Raw genomic sequence first — 23,330 nt, forward strand, 5'->3', positions numbered from 1 at the left:
GCAGAATTGTAATAAATGATCAATATGAATTACTGGTCTGTGATAGTGTATTCATTTGTAGGGAAAAAACATGTTGACCAAGGTAGAATTGAACCCACGACCTTTGTGTTGCAGACCCGTGTCATTACCAACTGCGCCACTGGTTCAAGGTTCTTTATTTGTCACATGCATAGTTATACGAGTATAACAAGTATATGACTGGGAAAGAGAGCGAGCGCCTGGAAAACAGGGTGATGAGCAGTCAGAATTAGATCGCGGTGAGAAGCGAAAAACGCAGTTTTTTGGAGTTACAAAACGTTGTCTAACTCAAAAACTAGGTGGGATAGAAGCATAATTCTTGTACTGGCTGAATCAGCGGACTTTGGTGTACTTTGACCGCGATTTTCATTGCTCTTTGTACAACCGTCGCTGAGATATGACGAGAGAGGAAACGGAAGACCTCAGATATGATTGGCTGGCTGTGAACCCGTGCAGGCCCTGATATGTATATTTGAATGTCTCAATCCTCACAGAGGATTGGCTGCCTGGGTACCTGGCAGTAATATATAGAAATAGTATGATTAAGCATAAATACTATATTTAGCAGAAATACTATATTAAGCACAAATCCTATAAAAAGCAGAAATACTACATTAAGCACAAATCCTATAAAAAGCAGAAATACTATATTAAGCACAAATCTTATAAAAAGCAGAAATAGTATATTAAGCACAAATCTTATGAAACAGCAGAAATAGTATGATTTAGCACAATAGTAATAACTTAAACAGAAAAATTGGAAAAGCAAAATGGACAGCTGAAAAAATGCTGAACATGCTGAGGGTCCCTCAAATATACTTGTTAAATGAAAAAAATCAGGAAAAAAAATCTATAACAGCCACACAATCACAAATATGTACACATAAGGAAACACACATGCACAGAGAGACACACACACAAGATCCAATTCAGTCAACCAGTCTAAATATATTGAATTTGAATCTTACAATGAGATCATCCCATTAAAAGGCGCTCTCTCTCTCTCTCTCTCTCTCTCTCTCTCTCTCTCTGTGTGTGTCTCACACACACACACACACACAGGGAGAGAGAAGTAAGTTTCTAGGTCAGCCTGGGAGCTGCTGAATTTGAATCCACCAATCAGAGAGGCTGTGTACTTTTTCCCGCCAAAACAGGTGCATGCAGCACAGAGAGACACAGGATTTTTGCAGTCTATTTCTCATAGTGAGGACTGCCCTCAAACAAATGACTATAATTTCCTAACCGTAGGGGCTAGAGCGGTCATTCTTACACCGTTTTGTTCAGAAAAGATGGGGGAATCTTCCAGTGTTGACAATCTATCATTAAAATATGAATTATTAAAGATATTTGACTTCTAATGCACCATAACTGAGTAGAGCGAAGCAAAAACTGCCTTGACTTGCCCTCAAACAACGCTTTGTAACTCTAAATCTATTTGGAGTATCGATATCATTCTTTCACCGTAAGAGACAGCAGGCTTTGGTGAACAGTCATGGAAATTTTCAGGTCTCTGTGGAAATCCAACAAAAAGTTATGACGAGAGAAAAAAGTGGTTCATTTCCAGAGTTTGAAATCTGAAGAAATCTGAGCGACGGACGAATTTCCTACCCTCAAACAAGTCCAACTCATTTCAGAACGGTAATAGGTGAGAAAGAAATTCTTGAATTGTGAGCGTCAGGAGTGTCTGAAGATATGTCTTAACTTTGCTTCGTTAAGGAGATATGACGATTCGAATATGCCTCTCATTACAGAAATCAAGCGGTGATTTTGAACAAACTCTCCATTGACTTTATATGGAGAGTTTTCTGACTTTCTGTTGGTCTGAGGAGATTTGCCAAAATTCTATGAATCCCACAACAATGATAGTGACATTTTCTGAAAGCCAGCAAAAATACCTACGTTTTGATGTATAATTTGTGGAAGTTGAGTGAAAATTGAGCAAGTAGCAAGAAGTTGTTTGGACATTAAGAGAAGACTGCAAAACCTTCAGTGGCACACTGGAAGCCAAGTGCATAGCAACCATAACGACGCATGTATTTTGTGAAAAATCACAATTTTGCAACTCAAAACTTTAAGAGGCATAAAAGTAAAACGGTAAAAGATTTGAAAAAGCTGATTTATACCTGAATAGCCCAATAATTTGAGAACATTTTAAAGTTTGAATGGTTGCTCTATGTGAAAATATGAGGAAGTAGTTAAGTTTCAAAAACAAGCAAATTTTAGCAGAATTGCAGAAGTTTCCCATTCATTTCAAATTAAAGGAAAAAAGCTTAATATTTTAAAAAGTATAATAGTGAAAAATACCAAAAGACATAGCCGTCATTAGCAGAAATAGCTGAATAGTTTAAAATTTGAACGGTGAAAATAGCACAAAAATTGTGGAAGTAGATCCACGGTGAAAAGTGTACGGAAACACCAAGAAGGAACTCAATAGTGTGGATGCTTAAAGCATCCACACAATAAAGTTTAAAGAATAAAGAGAAACAGGAACTCAATAGTGTGGATGCCTTAAAGCATCCACACAATAAATAAATGGCTGCAGTTCATTGCATTTGGGCATGTAGATATTGTCACCTGCTGAAGTTCAAATTAAGCATGTAAGCTTGCAAATGAAATGTAAATGTAAGTTCAAAATAAGCATGAATGGGGAGGAGAGAGCACCTTTAAAGTTTAAAAAACTGCTCATCTACTGGGAATTTTGCAGAGCAACCTCTAGAGAAAATATCCAGTGATTAACTATTCTCACTGGATTTGTCTTGTTGAGGTCAGAGGCGAATGAGAAGACTGCTTTGAAGGAAGGAAGGTAGCAGTTACTAACCAGAATACCATAACCAAGGTATTCTGAAGAGGGGCACATTTGGATTGTAGGGTCAGAAAGTGGCATAAACAACAGAGAAGCATGGATGCATCCTGACTTATATGAACGGTGAAGGTGTAATGGTGTAGAGATACATTCTTGGCAGCGTTTGGGTGCCTTATGCCTGAATTAGGCTGCAGTTGGAAATCTACATGAAAACTTACAACGTTGCTAGCGACCAGAGATGGGCAGTAACGCGTTACTGTAATCTGATTACTTTTTTCAAGTAACGAGTAAAGTAAGGGATTACTATTGCAAAAACAGTAATTAGATTACCGTTACTTTCCCGTAGGAACACTGCGTTACTAAAACCGTGATTTTTTGCGAGAATGTCTCACGATAGTGACGTAAGCGAGTGCGCCGTTAGTGACAACAGCTGTGTGCAGATCAACAATGGATCACATATCGATTGTGGGAGAGCGTACAGCGTTTAAAGCGTGGAAGTACTGACCTTACTTTGAGTTTGATTCCATAAAAAGTGACAAAAACATTAGCGTCCATCGTGCGTGGGAAGAAAACTTCTTTTTACAGCGAAAAAAACCCCTAAACTTCCAAGCAAGGACCGAGTGCGCAACGACGTAATGGGAAATTCACAGAGAAACTCGCGGATTCTTCAACTGACCGCGGCACACCTGCACCTGGGTAAACCTCCGCCTACCGCAGTCCTGCTTTACAGGTGAAAATAGAGCAACAGGACCGCTGAGTCTTTGACTTTATTTATTTTCTGCTGTGTTTTACTTGCATCTATTTGAAAGAGTGAGTGTAAACACAAAAAACATTTTATTTTATGTGCTGGAATGTGTAGAAAATAGGTTTAAATGTTAAACTACTTTATTCAAGTCAGAGAATGTTGCATATAATTAAATTTTTGCTTGATGCATAAAGTTAAAAGATTAAAACTGATAAAACAAGTAAAAAAAAAAAGAGACTTCCATTTGATTACATTTTGTATGATGGATTATGTAGAAAAAGTAGAATTGGGCTGAAAGATCTATCGCTTTATCACCTCTTCAGGTTGTAAATCGTGTTTTTTAAAAGTAACTAAGTAACTAAGTAATTAATTACTTTTGAAAATAAGTAATCAGTAAAGTAACGGGATTACTTTTTTGGGGAGGAATCAGTAATTAGTTACTGATTACTTTTTTCAAGTAACTTGACCAACACTGCTAGCGACCTCTCTTAATGTACGCCATAACATTCCACGCCAATCAGAGATGTTGTGGGCTGCATCGACCAGATGTGTTACATTCCTCGGGATGTCTACGGCATAGAGATATACTATACTGTACAAGTTTACTACTTTAACATGACTGCACTACATCAGTTCTCTATCAAGCACAGCACCTTTAGGATTGTTGAATCTGTTCCACATAGAATTAAAGTAGTTTTGAAGGCAAAACGGCATGCAGCCCAGTGCCAACAAGGCACTAGCCGAATGTCTTTATTTGTGAAAGAATAAATCTTTCTGGGATTCTTTTTTTCTGTATATCCAGTCATAACCAGCGGTTTTATTACCAATGTCCCAACATTTCTTTGCATTTTTTAAGCCACTTATAGTGTTTAAACAGCTTGGAAGTCATGTATGTTGGCAGTATACAACTTCTTTTTTTATGGGTAATCAATTCTAAATTAATAACTAAATCCTAACCATCTGTAGTTTGTGTGATAAATGACACTTTGTTTCTGTTTGTAGTTATTTATTCATTCATTTATTTATTTATTTTCTTGCCTGAAAATCAAAATTTGTCTTGTTTGGTTTTGTCATTAACACGGTGTAAAAGTGTTTTGTTTTTTAGTTTTGTTTTGTTTTTCCCCATATTTCATTACCAGCTTTTCAGGCCATTCATATAGTTGGCTTTGTAATGTAAAGCCAATTCTTTCTTTCAATGAACTCATGAGTCGTCTCTAAAAGGTACAGCATAAAAGCTGCATACCCGGGGCAACGGCAGCTACACAGATGTGTCATTTACTTCTTACTGGTGGTGTTTAATAAAGGAGAACTTCAAAGAGGTGTTTGACGCTAAAGAGGCCCCCACCTTCATTTAGTCAAGCATGAAGTTTTGGTTTTATTGTCCAGATTTGTACAAACATTACACATTTTCTGATATGTTTCAATGGAATTTCGTTCTGTAGAAAAAACCCGCTAGAAATTTGCAAAACGATGTCTCGATTACCAAGAGCCGCTGTGAGAAAATATTAGCCTTTGATGTGAGTGAGCGAAACATTTACAGCTGCATCAGCAAACATAGATGTTAGAAGAAGTCATTATCTGAATATCTTTTAGAGTTGAAACCACTTCCGTGTACAAGTTTGATCTCGTAATTTAGATAATTTGTCCTAAGAATTCATTGTCAAAAGCCTGTCTTAAATGAGCTGAGTACACAAACATCACCAAGTGTTAGATTTTTTTTTTTTCTTCACAAAGCCAACTTTGAGCAGAAAGAAGTGGAGACAATGTTATTTAATCACACACCATCAGTTCACAGTGAATTAAACATAAATGTGCTATAACTAAAATGTTCACACCCACTTACAGTGGGGCAAAAAAGTATTTAGTCAGCCACCGATTGTGCAAGTTCCCCCACCTAAAATGATGACAGAGGTCAGTAATTTGCACCAGAGGTACACTTCAACTGTGAGAGACAGAATGTGAAAAAAAAAAATCCATGAATCCACATGGTAGGATTTGTAAAGAATTTATTCGTAAATCAGGGTGGAAAATAAGTATTTGGTCAATAACAAAAATACAACTCAATACTTTGTAACATAACCTTTCTTGGCAATAACAGAGGTCAAACGTTTACTATAGGTCTTTACCAGGTTTGCACACACAGTAGCTGGTATTTTGGCCCATTCCTCCATGCAGATCTTCTCGAGAGCAGTGATGTTTTGGGGCTGTCGCCGAGCAACACGGACTTTCAACTCCCGCCACAGATTTTCTATGGGGTTGAGGTCTGGAGACTGGCTAGGCCACTCCAGGACTTTCAAATGCTTCTTACGGAGCCACTCCTTTGTTGCCCGGGCGGTGTGTTTTGGATCATTGTCATGTTGGAAGACCCAGCCTCGTTTCATCTTCAAAGTTCCCACTGATGGAAGGAGGTTTTGGCTCAAAATCTCACGATACATGGCCCCATTCATTCTGTCCTTAACACGGATCAGTCGTCCTGTCCCCTTGGCAGAAAAACAGCCCCATAGCATGATGTTTCCACCCCCATGCTTCACAGTAGGTATGGTGTTCTTGGGATGCAACTCAGTATTCTTCCTCCAAACACGACGAGTTGAGTTTATACCAAAAAGTTCTACTTTGGTTTCATCTGACCACATGACATTCTCCCAATCCTCTGCTGTATCATCCATGTGCTCTCTGGCAAACTTCAGACGGGCCTGGACATGCACTGGCTTCAGCAGCGGAACACGTCTGGCACTGCGGGATTTGATTCCCTGCCGTTGTAGTATGTTACTGATGGTGACCTTTGTTACTTTGGTCCCAGCTCTCTGCAGGTCATTCACCAGGTCCCCCCGTGTGGTTCTGGGATCTTTGCTCACCGTTCTCATGATCATTTTGACCCCACGGGATGAGATCTTGCGTGGAGCCCCAGATCGAGGGAGATTATCAGTGGTCTTGTATGTCTTCCATTTTCTGATGATTGCTCCCACAGTTGATTTTTTCACACCAAGCTGCTTGCCTATTGTAGATTCACTCTTCCCAGTCTGGTGCAGGTCTACAATACTTTTCCTGGTGTCCTTCGAAAGCTCTTTGGTCTTGGCCATGGCGGAGTTTGGAGTCTGACTGTTTGAGGCTGTGGACAGGTGTCTTTTATACAGATGAGTTCAAACAGGTGCCTTTCATACAGGTAACGAGTGGGGGACAGAAAAGCTTCTTACAGAAGACGTTACAGGTCTGTGAGAGCCAGAGATTTTCCTTGTTTGAGGTGACCAAATACTTATTTTCCACCCTGATTTACGAATAAATTCTTTACAAATCCTACCATGTGGATTCATGGATTTTTTTTTTTTTTTCACATTCTGTCTCTCACAGTTGAAGTGTACCTCTGGTGCAAATTACTGACCTCTGTCATCATTTTAAGTGGGGGAACTTGCACAATCGGTGGCTGACTAAATACTTTTTTGCCCCACTTAGCAGCAGCAGTAAATGAACCACGTCATACAGCAGCTGTTAGCTCAGACCTTGACATAAATGGAGATAAAATTGGACCTTTGAACATATTAACTCAGTTTTTATGTTGTGCTTGTGGAATGAAATACCGTATGGATAGTGTGAACTTTGTATCAAGTTGATGAAACAGTCATGGCATTACTGCTACACAGGTGGGCATTTATAAATAAATTTAGATTTTTTTTTAAAAAAATTATATGCATTTATAAGTTTTTGCTTTTGGGAGTTTTAATTTGTTCCATTTAGTTTTACAATAGTAGAAAAAGAAAAGCTTAATGTGACCTTGCAGATAAGTGTAATTCTCTTTGATACTGATTCACACATCCAGCATGAAGAATACAGCTTTATTAATTTATCTTAATCTATTTTAAAGCAAGAAAAATAAGGGATTTTTTTTCCTTGTGAGTTTTGTAACTTGCCATGTAAAAGTGACATTAGAACATGTAAATTGTGTAAATTGCTTTCACTCAGAATCTAGAGTCACATATAAACTCACCAGCAATTAGCTAGCACTAGGTTGGACTCCCTGTTTGCCTTTAGGACTGCCTCAAATCTTTATGAGATAGATTCAACCAGGTGTTCAAAACATTCCTCAGTATCACACAGTTTCTGCTGACTTTTACCGGTGCAAATCTCTCGTTCTGCCACATCCCAAAGGTGCACTATTGGATTGAGATCTGATGCCTGTGGAAGCCAAGTACAGTGAACTCAATATCATGTTGAAGCAGCCAGTTTAAGATTATTTGAGTTTTGTGACATGCCTCGTTATCTTATGGTAGCATACTTGGGTAGCATGTAAGTTTGTCTATGTTTTGTTTTGTTTTAAATTTCATCTTTTTTAACACCTCCACCATCCAAAATTGCAGCACAAATCAGATCAGGCAACATGGCAATCTTAATCTTCGGGCAATCTTCTGTCCAGTTTTGGTAAACCTGTGTAAACTGTAGATTTTCTGTGCTGTAACGCAAGATCAGCTTTGGGTCAGGAGGATAAGACACTAGCTTATAGGTTGCTTGTAAGCCCCCTTAATCTACTTTCAATGGTAGTTTAAATAATATTTTAAATATTCAGAACTTACTAATACCAGACTCTAAGACCAACAGCTTTACCGCTTTGGTAGACTGAAATGACTATTTTAAAGTGCTCTGCAGTCTTATTGGTATCTCTTTGAATTTCTGCAGAAATTTATTTTATGATTTGCCTGTTAGATACCCAGCAGAAATTAATCAGTATGTTTTTTAAAAGTGAAAATGGATTCCCTGTATTTCATTTGAGTGTAAATTAGGGTTTTGAAATGATTAAGAAAAGTATGCCACTAACCACAGAATAAAGTTCAAGTGGTTATCTATTTATGAATCTGTCTGTGCGTGCTGTGGGAATGCATGTTCTATGCAGTTCACTGTCATTTCTTTCACTTTTCCTAAGAACTACCTAACAGTGGTTTGTAGACTACTGACAGCCTGTGTCTAGCATTTTCTGCAGAGTCCCACAATTATAAACATGCCCCAACAATATTTTCACGGACCGGCCTTTAAGGTGTCGCGGATAAATGCAACAAAATAAAAACAGTACCAGTACCCACGGCAGAGCCTCAACGCTTGCGGCCTGGTACTGGTCTGTGGCCTGGGGGTTGGGGACCACTGCTCTAGATCAAGTGGACTGGACTAGTAAAATCATTACAAAGTAACTGGAAAAATGTTGGGTTACTTAACGTAATCCCTGGTTCTTTTTTTTTTATTTTATTATTATTATTTTTTTAATAAATTTTATTTTCAGTCACAGCAGCATGTTAACAACAAAACATTGAACATACAGTAGTTTGCTGTTCAGTATTTACAATACCCCATAAGATAACAGAAATAGAGAAGGAAAAAACAAACAAACCAAAGAAACCCCCACAAAACAACAAACAACAAACAAACAACAACAAACAAATATAAAAATAAAATGTATAAGGGACATTCAGTGTACAGTTAACTATGATAGTGATATAGAGATATGGCATCCGGTCACGATAAGGTGGTCATTTTAAATGTTTCCATGTACATCAGGAATGGCTGCCATGCCTTAAGAAATTTGGTGGTTGAACCTGCCAGTGTATATCTCATCTTTTCTAAATGTAAAAACCTCATGAGCTCCGCAAGCCACTGTTCATGTGTGGGAGGAGCTTCCTGCTTCCATCTTAAAAATATAAGGCGTTTTGCGATAAGTGAAGCAAAGGCAATAGAATTTGAATAGCATTTTGGCAAAGTGATGTCTTGAGGTATCACCCCAAAGATAGCCGTTAGAGCAGAAGGATCATATTTAACGTTATACATCTCTGACAAAGTGTTAAATATAGACACCCAATAGTTATGAAGATTGGGGCATGTCCAAAAGGTATGAAGGAGCAAACCTGTTTCTGCTTTACATCTGTTACACAGAGGGTCAGCTCCTGGATAGAACTTGGCTAACTTTTCCTTGGAGATATGTAATCGGTGTAGGACCTTGAATTGAAGGAGCCCATGCCTGGCACAGATTGCCAGAGCTCATCTGTTATAGTCATCCCAAGGTCTTTCTTCCACTGTGCTTTAAGGATGAAGAGAGAAGGAGATTGAAGATCTAATAGTATAGCATAGATTTCTTTAGTCGCCCCTCTCTCATGAACGTTTATATTAATAATTTTATCCAAAGAAGTTTCCTCAGGTAGTTCCGGAAATGAAGGAAATCGACTCTTTACAAAGTGACGAACTTGTAAATAGCGGAAAAAATGTTGCCGAGGAACATTAAACTGCTTCAGGAGCTGCGTGAATGAGGCAAAAATCCCATCTACAAAAAGGTCTTTGATATTTCTAAGGCCATTACTTTTCCATATTTTAAAGGCAGAATCCATCATGGAAGGTGGGAACATATGATTTGAGCAGATAGGTGCTTTAATTGACATTAAGTGTAACCCCAACCTTTTCCTACATTGCACCCAGATTCTGAGCGAGTCATACAACAAAGGGTTACGTTTATAGGTGTATAGTTCTAATGGGAGAGCTGAACTCAACAAAGCTGATAGGCAAATTTTGCCACAATTGGATGACTCAATTTGGAGCCAAGCTGGAGTCTCTGTAGTAACATTACTCATCCAGTACAGCATATTACGAATATTTGCTGCCCAATAATAAGACTGAAAGTTTGGCAAGGCTAATCCACCCATTGGCCTAGTCCTCTGCATGAAATCTTTACGAATTCGTGGACTTTTGCCATTCCAAATAAATGCAGAGATATGCTTATGCAGTGTTATAAAATACTTATTGGGTAAGTAGCATGGGATACATTGAAATAAATAAAGGAACTTGGGTAGTATGTTCATTTTGATAGAATTGATGCGGCCAATTAATGACAGTGGTAAATTGTTCCATCTCTGAAGATCTGTCTCAGTATTTTTAAGCAGCAGGACAAAGTTTCTTTCATAAAGATCTTTGTATGAGTGGGTAACCTTAACCCCCAGATAGGTCACATACCCTGATTTAACGTTAAATTGAAAATCTGAAAATGAAATCTTTCTGGCTATAGAGTTGACACAGAGAAGTTCACTTTTATGCAGGTTCAACTTGTAACCTGAAATATTACCAAAACATTCAAAAATGGCGAGAGCACGGGGAAGAGAGCATAAAGGCTCTGACATATATACAGCAGGAGGTCGTCAGCATATAAGGATATTTTGTGCTCCTGGTCACCTCTGAAGATGCCCTTAATGCAACTGTCAGCTCGCAGTTTAATCGCCAGTGGTTCAATTGATAATGCAAAAAGAAGAGGGGATAAGGGACAACCTTGTCTCGTACCACGGAGAAGTGGGAAATAAGAAGAGAATAACGAATTTGTTCTAACACGTGCCATAGGTGAGGAGTAAAGTAACTGAATCCATGAAATGAAATTAGGGCCAAATCCAAATTTATGTAGAGTATAAAACAGATAATCCCACTCCACCCGGTCAAATGCCTTCTCAGCATCAAGTAATAAGGCAATTTCAGGGGTTGTAGTTGACTTGGTGTGTAATATGTTTAAAAACCTGCGCAGGTTGAAAAAACCATGCCTACCCTTCACGAAACCTGTCTGATCTGGAGAAATTAACAATGGTAGATATTGCTCTAGCCTGAGAGCAAGTGTTTTTGACAGTATTTTTAAATCTACATTTAAGAGTGATATAGGACGATATGATGAACACTCTAATGGATCCTTATTTGGCTTCAATAGGAGTGAGATGGTCGCTTGTCGAAGCGTTAGGGGAAGACATTTTGAAACCAATGACTCAATGAGCATGTCTCGTAATAAAGGTGATAAACTGTCTTTAAAGGTCTTGAAAAATTCAACCGGATACCCATCCGGACCCGGGGATTTGCCATTCTGCGTTGAGCTAATTGCCAATTTAATTTCTTCCACTGTAATTTGCTCCTCCAATTGGTCTCTGAATGCCGAGGTTAAAGTCGGAACTGTCATTCCATCAAAAAAAGCCTCAAACAGTCCAGGCGTGTTTAAAGATTCAGAATCATAGAGACTGGAATAGAATATTTTGAAACTCTCATTTATTTTTTGTGGTGTAGTGGTGACATGTCCAGATTCAGTCCTAATTTCAGGGATTATACGAGTTGCTTCTGATTTACGAAGCTGATGTGCTAAAATTTTAGATGCTTTTTCTCCGTGCTCATACCATCTTCCTCTAGATTTAAGAATCATAGACTCTGACTGCTGGGTTGAGATTAAATTAAATTCAGTTTGTAACGTTAGTCTTTGTTTATACAAATCTGGAGAGGGGGTTGTAGAGTGTTGCTCATCCAATTGCGAAATAAGGTGTATCAATTCAGAAAGACGTTTCTGTTTCTGTTTTCTAGTATATGAACAGTATGATATAATATGGCCCCGTAAGAATGCTTTTAAGCTTTCCCAAACCGTACTATAGGCCATGCCAGGCGTAATGTTTGTTCTTATAAAGATATCAGTTTGTTTGGAAAGATATTCCACAAACTCCTTATCTGACAAAGAAAGAGGATTGTGTCTCCAGGAGTACACAAAGGGTTCATCCGGGAAGCCGAGTTCCAAAACAAGTGGACTGTGATCAGATATTACTATGCTATTGTATTTACAAGTCTTGATATTGGGAAGCAATTTTTTGTCAACAAAAAAGTAGACTATACGAGAATACATTTGATGCACTGCAGAAAAAAAGGAATATTGTTTAGTGGAGGGGTAGAGAAATCGCCACGCATCAACAGCCCCATAGGTTTGTAAATATGACTGTAACACTAATGAGGATTTAGGGAGTTGAAGTCTTTTATCTGAGGAGCGATCTAGTACTGGATCCATAACAGTATTCATGTCCCCTCCAAGGATCAATTGGTGTGTATTGATCTGTGGAAGGGAATTAAGAAAGTCATTGAAAAAAGTTGAGTCATTCCAATTCGGAGCATATACGTTTGCCAAAATAAGTGAAGTATTAAACAGGGACCCTGTCACAACTACATAGCGACCATTTGGGTCAGCTATTGTGTGAGAGACTATAAACGGAGTATTCTTATTAATCAAAATTGCTGCACCTCTGGCTTTACCATTGAATTTGGAATGAAAAATTTGTCCAACCCAATTTTGTCTTAATCTGGCATGATCTGTATTCTTAAGGTGTGTTTCTTGAAGAAACGCTACATGTACTTTAAGATAAAGAAGATGAGAGAGTACCTTATTTCGTTTCACTGGGTGGTTCAATCCCTTCACATTCCAACTAATAAAGTTAACATGGCAGCCATTACTCACAGCAGTTGAAGTGTCATCAACAGAAGTCATCACCATATAAGTACATGATGAAAAAGGCGGTTCCAAACACAAATACCAATCCTATCATGGGTGCACACTGAAACGTCGTTGTTAACAATAATCTGAGCAAATAATATACAACAAAAAAGAAAAAAAAAACAAAAGAAAAAAAAGAAAAAGTAGGTAAATCCCTCCCACCCACCTCCCCGTGTTCAGTGTTGTCCCCAAACGACACACACCAATTTCCCAAAGCTCCCCTGCTTCTATTAAGAGGTCCCATTCACCTTATTCATAACCACAGCCCCACATGAGCAGAAGCATCTGAACTATGAATCACACATGTAGTCCAAAATATATTCAAATTAGAAAGTCACAAAGTCCAACATAATAGAGTAAAATAATTAAGAGAAGGAAAGAGAAAAACTCCCACGTCACATTTACCCGTAACCAAAAAACGGACCTGTTTCACTTCTCATCAAAGCTGACCCCGGAGTCCCTTTTAAGTGACAAGTACTGGAATATAGTTAACCTCCCAGGAAACAAGGGCAAACTCACCAACATCTGAGATTTCTAAATGAACATTGAACATGAAACTAAGCTAAACCAGAGATCGTCCGTTTATTGATTGACAAAAATATAGTCACGATGGTATGAAAGTCCCGGTGGTTCTTATGAAATGTCATTCGGGAGATGACTCAAACTTGGAGTCAATGAAATCTTTCACTGCTTTAGGAGAGTCAAATACCTGTGTTTCTCCATTAAACGAGATCCGAAGCCGGGCAGGATAAAGAAGACCGTAGCGAACTCCGTCTTTTTTCCGTAGTAGTCCCTTCACCTCGCTGAAAGCAGCCCGGCGTCTGGCCAGGTCGGCGCTGTAGTCAGGAAAGATGAAGATCTGCTTCCCTTGAAACTCCAGCCGGCCTTTCTGTCTGGCTAAGCGCTGTATCCGCTCCTTCTCCTGGTAGTAATGAATGCGAACAATGAACGGCCGCGGTCGCCCTCCCTCCGTGGGCAGCGCAACCGCCGCCCGGTGAGCTCTGTCCAGGATCGGAGCCTGCTCCAAACCGCCGGGACCACCCAGTACAACGTGCAACAGATCAGCAACAAACTTAGTGGGGTTTCCTTATTCGGCTCCCTCCGGCACTCCTAAGTACGCAAGTTGCATCGTCTTCCCCGATTCTCCAAGTCGTCCGTTTTCAGCAGCAACTTCTTGTATTGGTTACTCAGATCTGTGAAACATGTCTCCATAACTTCTAGCCGCTTGTCCAGATTATTCGAGCCTTCTTCGTGTTCGCCCAACTTCTCAGTACATTCGTCAAGAGTGGTTTGGATGGACGAAATGGCTCGTTTAATTTCGTCCCGTAGGTTGTCATTTTCCTCTTGAATCACTTCTTTGACAATGTCGCGGAAAGCTAGCAGTGTCGCTGGGTCAACGGTAGTTTTGCTAGCGGTCTCTGAGCAGCTAGCCTGCGCTCCTTTAGCAGACTGCTTAGGAGGCATTTCACTTCGAGATAAGGCAAAAAGACGGAAAGAACAACAGCTAAAACAATGCTGACTTTCTTAATAGAGCTTAAGAAATCTCTGAATTGGGCCACAATAGGTGAACCATAAAGTAATTTAACAGATAAACGGGACCTCGTGGTTTGCGCGTCTACTCCATAACGCGCCCCCTAGCGGACCCCCATCCCTGGTTCTTTGATAACAGAGTGAGGTGTTTCACTATGGGAATCGCCTCGGTGTGACCAACTACGGAAGCTCCAACGACACCACGTCTGTCTATGATAGACCTGTCGAGCCGTGCTCAGGGCTCTACCCCCACATTCTAACACGGCCGACCAGCTCCTCCTAACTCATTCCAAGCAGATTTCTTTCCGTGCCTAAGCAAGGAGGGAAGTGTTGGTGAAACTCCTCACTCCGTTATCAAAGAACCAGGGATTACGTTAAGTAACCCAACGTTCTTTTTCTAACTCCGCTCGGTGTTTCACTATGGGAGATATGGCCAGCTCCCGAAGCTACTCTCCAGTACTACTCCAGGATCTCAGGTTGAACCTGAGGCCCCAGAATCCAGCACTACCGGAGCCATGGATGATTGTGAAACATCCAGCCGATAAAACCGGACAAACGTGTGCGGCATAGCCCAGCTTGCTGCCGCACAAATATCCTGGACTGATACACCTCTGAACAAAGCCCAGGATGTGGCCACACCCCTAGTGGAGTGAGCTCGGAGTCCCGGGGGGGCCTGCGAGCCCTTACAGCTATAAGCCAGAGCTATGGCCTCTACGATCCAATGAGCTGGCATGATACGGGCCTGCCCTTGTGAGGGGAGGCCCAGGAAACAAACAGCTGATCCGACTTCCTGAATCCAGCTGTTCTGTCAACATAAGTTGACATAAGTCCCCAAGGCACAAAGTGTTCAGCCTCTGCTCCCTCTCTGAAGAGAATGGAGGGGGGTGAAAAGCTAGGAGCTCTACTGTAGAGCACCTGTATGACGTTTCCAGCACTTTAGGGACAAAGGCTGGGTTAGGCCTCAGGCGTGCTTTAGTGAGTCCCGGGGCCAGCTGTAGACAAGAGGGGTGAATAGACAGAGCCTGTAATTCACTAACTCGCTTGGCTGTGGTTAGAGCCAACAGCAGAGTGGTTTTAAGAGAGAGAAACTTCAACCCCACTGCCCCAATAGGCTCAAAGGGGTGGTGGGAGAGGGCATCTAAAACGACTGACAGATCCCATAAAGGCACCAGTAGTCTAGAAACTGGAAGCGTTTGACGCGCCCCTCTCATGAAGCGACATACAAGGGGGTGCTGACCGGCAGGTTTATCACCAAACCCCACGTGGCAGGCTGAAATGGCTGCTAAATAGACCTTTATGGTGGAAAAAGCGCTCCTTTTGTCCAGCAAGTCTTGAAGAAATCACAACAGCTCCACCACTGAACACTGAAAAGGGATAATCTGCTTTTCATGGTACCACTCTTCAAAAACACGCCATTTACTGCTGTAAATGGAACGAGTGGAGGAGGCTCTGGCATTCTGAATGGTTTCAATAACCTTCAGAGGCATGCCTGCTGCCTTCAAATTCCACCTTTCACAGGCCAGGCCCAGAGAGCAACCTGGTCTGGATGTGGATGGTATATCTCCAGCCCCTGATCCCTCACTCTGATCAGTGTTGGGGAGATCGGGCTGAGGGGAGGGAAAGCATACAGCAGAGTTTTTGGCCATGGATGGGCCAGTGCATCCACGCCCAGTGGCGCATCTGCGTCTGACAGGGAGAAAAACAGAGGGCACTGTGTGTTTTCTCGCGAGGCGAAGAGATCTACGGCAGCCCGGCCGTATCTCTGCCAAATCTGCTCCACCACCTGTGCGTGAAGCCTCCATTCTCCGAACAGTGGATTTCCTCTGGACAGGAGGTCCGCCCCCCTGTTCAGAATTCCTGGCAGCCGAGTGCTGCTCCACACAATTATTTCCCTGGCTAACCTGTGTAGCTGCTGGGAATGGGTGCCTCCCTGGCGGTTGATATAAGCAACTACAGTGGAGTTGTCTGTTTTCACTAAAATATGTTGTCCCCGGAGATACGGCAGAAAATGCCGTAAGGCTAGGAGCACCGCACGGAGCTCCAGCACATTTATGTGATTCAGAGCGAGTCTCTGTGACCAAACGCCATTCACTGCTCTGCCCGTCATAGTTGCACCCCAACCTGACAGGGGTGCATCTGTGGTCAGCGTCACCCTGGATGATACTGCCCCGAGAGGTACCCCCGCAGCGAGAGCTGTCGGGCTCCTCCAAGGCCGGAGAGCCGCGATACACGGCTGCGTTATTTTTACACCACGACTGAGATGTTCTCGAGGGCGCAGCTGCAGAGAAGCGACCCATCGCTGAAAATCTCTCATCATAAGAAGCCCCAAATGTACCACCGATATCACCAAGGCCATGAGGCCAAGGAGGCGGAGACAGAGTCGGAACTGCACGACTTTCCCCAGCTGAAAACGGGAAAGACAGTGAGTGAAGGATGCGATCCTCTGCTCTGAAAGTGCGATACGATAAGAGATGGAGTCTATTCTGAGCCCCAGATACTCTGTAAACTGTGCGGGTTCCAAGTGGCTCTTTTCCAGGTTGATTGTGAACCCAAGCTCCGTGAGGTGATTCACTACCACCTCGGAGTCTTTGATCGCGCGATCGTGAGCATATTAGATAATCGTCTGTGTAAGAGAATATTCTGATGCCGCTGTTCCTTAACGGAGACAGCGCTGCCTCCACACATTTGCTGAACACCCTTGGGGCTAAGGATAGCCCGAATGGGATAGTTTAAAACTCGTACGCTACGCTCTGATAAGTGAACCTGAGATATTTCCTGTGTGGAGGATAAATGGCGATGTGGAAATATGCGTCTGATAGGTCGATTGTAACAAACCAATCGCCTGTGTGAGTTGAGCGGCTATGCGTTTTGTGTGTGAGCATTCTGAATGTGTACTGTTGGGTTTAGATTTTATTATTGTCATTTGTATTAGGAAACATTTAACCATATATGCTTAGAGGTGTATAATCAATTGTGTAGTGATAAGTTGTGTGATCTTTAACAGGCTACAGAGGCTTGGTGTGTATTCCACACTGGAATGCACCCCTGCATCTTGGGGGCATGGGAAAAGTTTGCATCTTGTCTTATTGTTTTATGGTAGGATTAACGTAGCTACGTCTGTTCTAGTCTAAGTGCTTTTCTGTTTAGATGAACTGCTGGACTTCCTCACCGGGGGGGGTCTAGTCTACCCTCTTCCTGACCAAGGATGTTATATGACCCTTTGATCAGCAGTAACACACACACACACACACACACACACGCACACACACAGTATTCTTTGTTCACATGTATACCTATGTAAGATGTTATATGTTAATGACCCTATGCATAGTCATGTAACCACAATAAAAGGAGTGCTGTGGGGAAACCTGGCTGAGAGTCTGACAGAGGTCAAGTGGTGGAACGACGCTTGGCTCCAGCCAGGTCTCCCTCATGCATGAGTAACCAGAGAACTTTGGTGCCTTGAGTCTTGCTTTTTGCTGTGTAGCAGATTGTCCTTAACGTTCCATAATAGGTTTATGCTACAAACCTATCATTAATTGGTCCTTCGAGCCGGAGTCGAACCAGCGACCTAAGGACCAATTAATGATAGGTTTGTAGCATAAACCTATTATGGAACGTTAAGGACAATCTGCTACACAGCAAAAAGCAAGACTCAAGGCACCAAAGTTCTCTGGTTACTCATGCATGAGGGAGACCTGGCTGGAGCCAAGCGTCGTTCCACCACTTGACCTCTGTCAGACTCTCAGCCAGGTTTCCCCACAGCACTCCTTTTATTGTGGTTACATGACTATGCATAGGGTCATTAACATATAACATCTTACATAGGTATACATGTGAACAAAGAATACTGTGTGTGTGTGTGTGTGTGTGTGTGTGTGTGTGTGTGTGTGTGTGTGTGTGTGTGTGTTACTGCTGATCAAAGGGTCATATAACATCCTTGGTCAGGAAGAGGGTAGACTAGACCCCCCCGGTGAGGAAGTCCAGCAGTTCATCTAAACAGAAAAGCACTTAGACTAGAACAGACGTAGCTACGTTAATCCTACCATAAAACAATAAGACAAGATGCAAACTTTTCCCATGCCCCCAAGATGCAGGGGTGCATTCCAGTGTGGAATACACACCAAGCCTCTGTAGCCTGTTAAAGATCACACAACTTATCACTACACAATTGATTATACACCTCTAAGCATATATGGTTAAATGTTTCCTAATACAAATGACAATAATAAAATCTAAACCCAACATGTACTTTCTCAAATGCTTGTTTAACACACGCAGATCCAGAATAGGACGGAGCGACGTTCCGTCCTTTTTCGGGATGAGGAAATAGTGTAAGTAAAAGCCCTGCTGAGCTTCTTCACTCGGAACCGCTCTGATCGCCTGTTTCCTCCTCCAGCACATTTGCTGAATCGCCACTGGCCACAGAAGCTAACACTCCGCTGAATCTCGGTGGTTTTACCGCAAACTGTAGTCTGTTACATGGGAAATGGTTGACAAGACCCAGGGATGAACCACGCATGCGTGCCACCGCTCCAGCCGCGCCGCGAGCGGGCCTCTGAAGATGCGGAAGCGTGACGTCACCCCTGTTTCCCGGAAGGAGTTGGGGCTCTCCCCCTCGGGAAGAGCGTGAGCTCCCCCCGCTGGGAACAAAGACAAATGGCAGTGATTTCCTTTTGTTTTTATTTTGAAACTGGGGGAACATTCTGCCCTTGGCAAACTGCCTGGCTGCAGAAATGCGCGTTTTATTTCTTTTGTTACCCCCAAACCACAGTGAAGTGTCTGGTGACTCTGGGCAGTGCTTGGTAACACAGACAGAGTGCTTAGGAGTGCTTGGTGACGCTGCGCCATTTGTCCACAAGTCTGTCCTTCCTGAACTGGAGGAGGAGACTGAGAGGGTGCTCCTGGTGAACTGGAAACTTCCGGAGACCCTGAACCTTGGAGTGATTTGGTTACCCCTTCTAACACCTTCCTTCTCTTTGGGGGAGAAGAGAGGGGTGACACAGAATGTTGCAGATGTGCTAGGCTGACCGCTTCTTTTTCCCCTCTCCGGGGTGTGACGGCTTGTTCTTTGCAGCAGCTGCTGCAAAGGAATGCTTGCCCCAAAGTCTTTGGTTCTCTACCTTGGCCTGGTGGGCACCCTGCTGGTCTCCTGCTCCTCTCTGCATTCTGACCCCACTCTGTCTCCCTCTCACAGCTGTTGCTGCAAAGCCAGCTCTTGGCACCTGCTGGGGCTGAGAGTTAGGTTTTCTGGGTAAGCAGAGGTTGAATGCTTCTCCCTCCTGCTTTCTGCGAGTGCTTGTTTCTCTCATTCTCTCCAGGGCTGGGCCAAAGAGACCCTTGGTTGGGTCATAAGCTGCATCCATGACCTCAGCCTTCTGAGCATCACCTAGGCCTGACAGGTTTAGCCACAAGGCTCTCTCACCCGAGACTGCAAGGCCCATAACACGGCCACACCCTTGGACTGCGAATGAGATCATTAACCACGCAGATTTCATCCCAGGGGGCTGGGTTCGGGGAACCCGAGTCAAGCTGACGGCCCATGTCTTCCAGAATTTCTGCCTGATATGCTGATAGCAGTGTGACTGCATTAAGCGAGCATACTGACTGGCAGCATATTTGTACATCCTTTGATAAATAGATGCCCTGAGGCGATCTATCTTATTGGGCAATGAAATGCTAGAAGAAGCTGAGATTGCCCTGCGGTTAGGGTGAAGGTGATACGCCACTGAAGGCTCCACTGCTGGGGGTTCGGTCAGCCCCAGTTCACCCATCCCCTGGATCTCAAGCTTAGAGCAGCCCTTGGTCGGAAGCTTGTTTTTAAAAGGGCTTGACCAATAGCGACTCATTTCTTTCATGCAGGCCGGGACTGCTGGCAGAAGCTGCTTCGGTGGTGGCAAGGCTGGTGGGAGCCTTTTGCCGTCATACATGTCGCGTTCTGCCCCTTCGGAATCCTGGGCGGCTGGCCATGGGATGCCTAGCTTGGCAGCAGCCCATTTGCAGACCTCGTACAAATTGCTGTCCACCGGGGGTGCAACTTCAAATGCAACTTTTTTCCGTTAGTAACTTAATGCTAACCGAACCCTAGGTCGACCAACAAGCTAATGCTAGTGAGACGCTAATGTGGTTTGTGGCCTGCTAACAAGTTAATGCTAGCCGGACACTGAACGAACAGCTCGCCGTAACGCGTTAGCCCGAGTCACACAACGTCGGCTACCTCGCTACCTGAAACCAGGAACCGTTGGGACAGCTCGCCTGACGCGGTTGCTGTTCCACAGTGCAACTCTAAGTACACTTCTTTCGAAGGACTTACTCAGCACGATCCAAACTGGAACCGGAAAAACTGCGTTCGGCAACGTACTCCTACACGGGACGCCTGAGAACTGTTAAGCAGCTAATCAAGTTAGCCTGGATGCGATGAGGGAGCTCAAAGTAGTTTCTCATGGGAAGAAAGCGAGAATGAGTTAGGAGGAGGGGATGAGGGGGCGGAGCCCTGAGCACGGCTCGACAGGTCTGTCATAGACAGACGTGGTGTCATTGGAGCTTCCGTAGTTGGTCACGCCGAGGCGATTCCCATAGTGAAATACCGAGCGAAGTTAGAAAAAGAACAACACATTTTGTTTGTTTTTTTTGGTACTGAAAAAAGCACAGCTATATTATGAAATCATATACATTTATTGAATTGTCTGTTTATAAAATGGGTAAGAACAGGTTAAGAGATTTTACAGAACATGCCTGTAATTTTCTTTCTACATTCATTCAGTATACTGTCATCACAAAGAAAGACATCAGTACACCTCCTTGGTGGTAACATGATGTTTCTTCTGTTAGTTTTTTTCATTATGCAGAGCCATCCAGTGGGTTGAGGTAGTAAGCCTTTTCTGGCTTGCAGGCTTCCTATGTTTACATTCATGATATATTCAATTTTCATTTTTATTTATATAGTGCCAAGTCACAACAACTGTTGCCTGTATTTTGTAAGGTAAAGACCCACCAATAATACAAAGAAAACAGAGGTTCGACAGTAGGGGAAAAAACCCTCCTTTTTAACAGGAAGAAACCTCCGGCAGGACCAGGATCAGAAAGAGATAACAAGATGTGATTTTTTTTTTATTTATTTTTTTTACTTTAATTCAAGCAGTTAACAAAGTACTGCATTAACTGCTCAGGTCCCCATTTTCAGAGGCTTAAAAGTAATTGGACCGTTGACTGAAAAAACGTTTCATGGCCATGTGAGATTTACTACAAATGTGACTGATAAAAGGTCTGGAGTTGATTCTAGTAGTTGTTGTTGAATTGGCATTTGGTATCTTTCTTTCTGGGATTGTCTGCAGCCCAACGAAATTTCTGCTATCATGAAGATATCAAAAAATGTTAACTGATTGTTGATTTGGCCATTCCTATGTTCTTAAAAAGAATGAATGTACTAGCCAGCTAGCAACTACCGAAAGGCTCGAAAACCACAGAAGACAATTGAAGCGGATAAGGACATGATTTCCTTGGTTAAGAAAAATCTCCTTTGATACTCAATAAAAAGAAGGACAGATCAGATTAAACTTGGCCAGAAAACATCTGAAAAGATCTATCTGCTTGTTTGTGGATCTCTCTGCCTTCAGGTAAATCTTCAAATAATTGAAAGTATCGTCAAACATAGCAATGTTACAGAAAGAGCACGCATGTTTGCATGTATGGATCCAGACAACAAATCTTTCTTCATGAGGATGGTGATAGAAGCAGTAAGATGACATTTGAAGTATACAGGTTTATACTCTCTGCTCAGATCCAGATAAATGCTACAAAACTAAACAGAGCAACCCAACAGTTTATGAAAAAGAAACGGGATCATGTGCAATGGTCAGATTAGTCACTTGATACCACCCCAATAGTGCATGCTTTTCAGTTGATGAAGACAAATCCAGAGAGACCAACAACCAGCAGCATCTGAAGGAAGCTGCAGTAAAAACTTCACTGAGCATCTCAAGGCATGAGAAACAGCATTTGTTGATGTCCATGGGTTTTAGACTTAAGATAGACACTGACTGCAATGGATTTTTTTCTCCAAATAATAAAAGCAATCTTTATATAAAAATAATGTTTGTCTATCCAGTTAATTTTAAAAATTCTAAAGCAATACTTTTGTTATAACTGCTGAATTCAAGGTGAGACTGCACTTCAGCGCATCTTTTTCCAGTAAAAACAGAAAGTGTTTGGTCTCATCGTTGTATTTGGAACTTTAGGGTCATGATCTGTATGAGATCTTAGCAGCGAAACCCTGTTTCACTTGTTCATGGTTTATTTTAGTGCCTGAAGGTGCTAGCGCTGCAGTTTCAGGGATGTTTTGATGGTTTGGCCCTAAGCAAAACTGCTTTGTCAAATGTCACTGAGGTCTTTGTATCTGAAAGCACAGGATAAGGTTGTTTGATTAATCTGTGTGTGTGCGTGCTCACACTTCATAAGAACTAACCCAATTAACCTAAGCATTTTGTCCCCCACCCACCCTCCTTCCACCATTGTGCTAGTTTTTACCTCTTTGTTTGCATCTCTTGTGTCACTGATGCCAAGCTGATTTGTTTTTATCGGTTTAATTTTTTTCCCTGTGTCCCCAGGCAATAATACATGTTTCTATGGGAAGTGTTACTACTGTCGGGAGAGTGAGCCAGCATGTGCAGAGGGGGAAATCATGGAGGGGTCATTAACCCTTTGGCTGCCAGATGTCTGGCCACTGCAGAAACACAGACACCCTTGGGGACGCACATACAGAGAGGGGAAACTGGCAAGGTGGGTGTCAAGCGTGAGTCCCAAAAAGCAGCGGTTTTTACAGTTAGGGGAAATCCTCTGACTTGAATTCATTCTTGTGTTTTGATGTTGTTGTTGCTGCCAACATATTAAATAGTAAAATGTTCAGTTGCTGCTTGTTTGTGAGTCTATCTGCCTTA

The 23,330-nt window shown here is 42.3% G+C and overlaps 1 protein-coding gene across 2 annotated transcripts in view; it reads left to right on the top strand.

Annotated features, from left to right (window-relative positions):
• fam20b (FAM20B glycosaminoglycan xylosylkinase) overlaps positions 1 to 23,330 on the top strand; it is a 44,286-nt gene that overhangs the window by 13,178 nt on the left and 7,778 nt on the right. For both annotated transcript variants that reach the window (XM_026158067.2, XM_026158069.2), the window contains one exon: positions 23,001 to 23,172. In XM_026158067.2, coding sequence (XP_026013852.1) covers positions 23,001 to 23,172 — 172 coding nt within the window. The remainder of the gene's footprint in view (positions 1 to 23,000; positions 23,173 to 23,330) is intronic.

This window comes from Astatotilapia calliptera, chromosome 23, assembly GCF_964374335.1.
Source record: "Astatotilapia calliptera chromosome 23, fAstCal68.1, whole genome shotgun sequence".
Taxonomy (NCBI): domain Eukaryota; kingdom Metazoa; phylum Chordata; class Actinopteri; order Cichliformes; family Cichlidae; genus Astatotilapia; species Astatotilapia calliptera.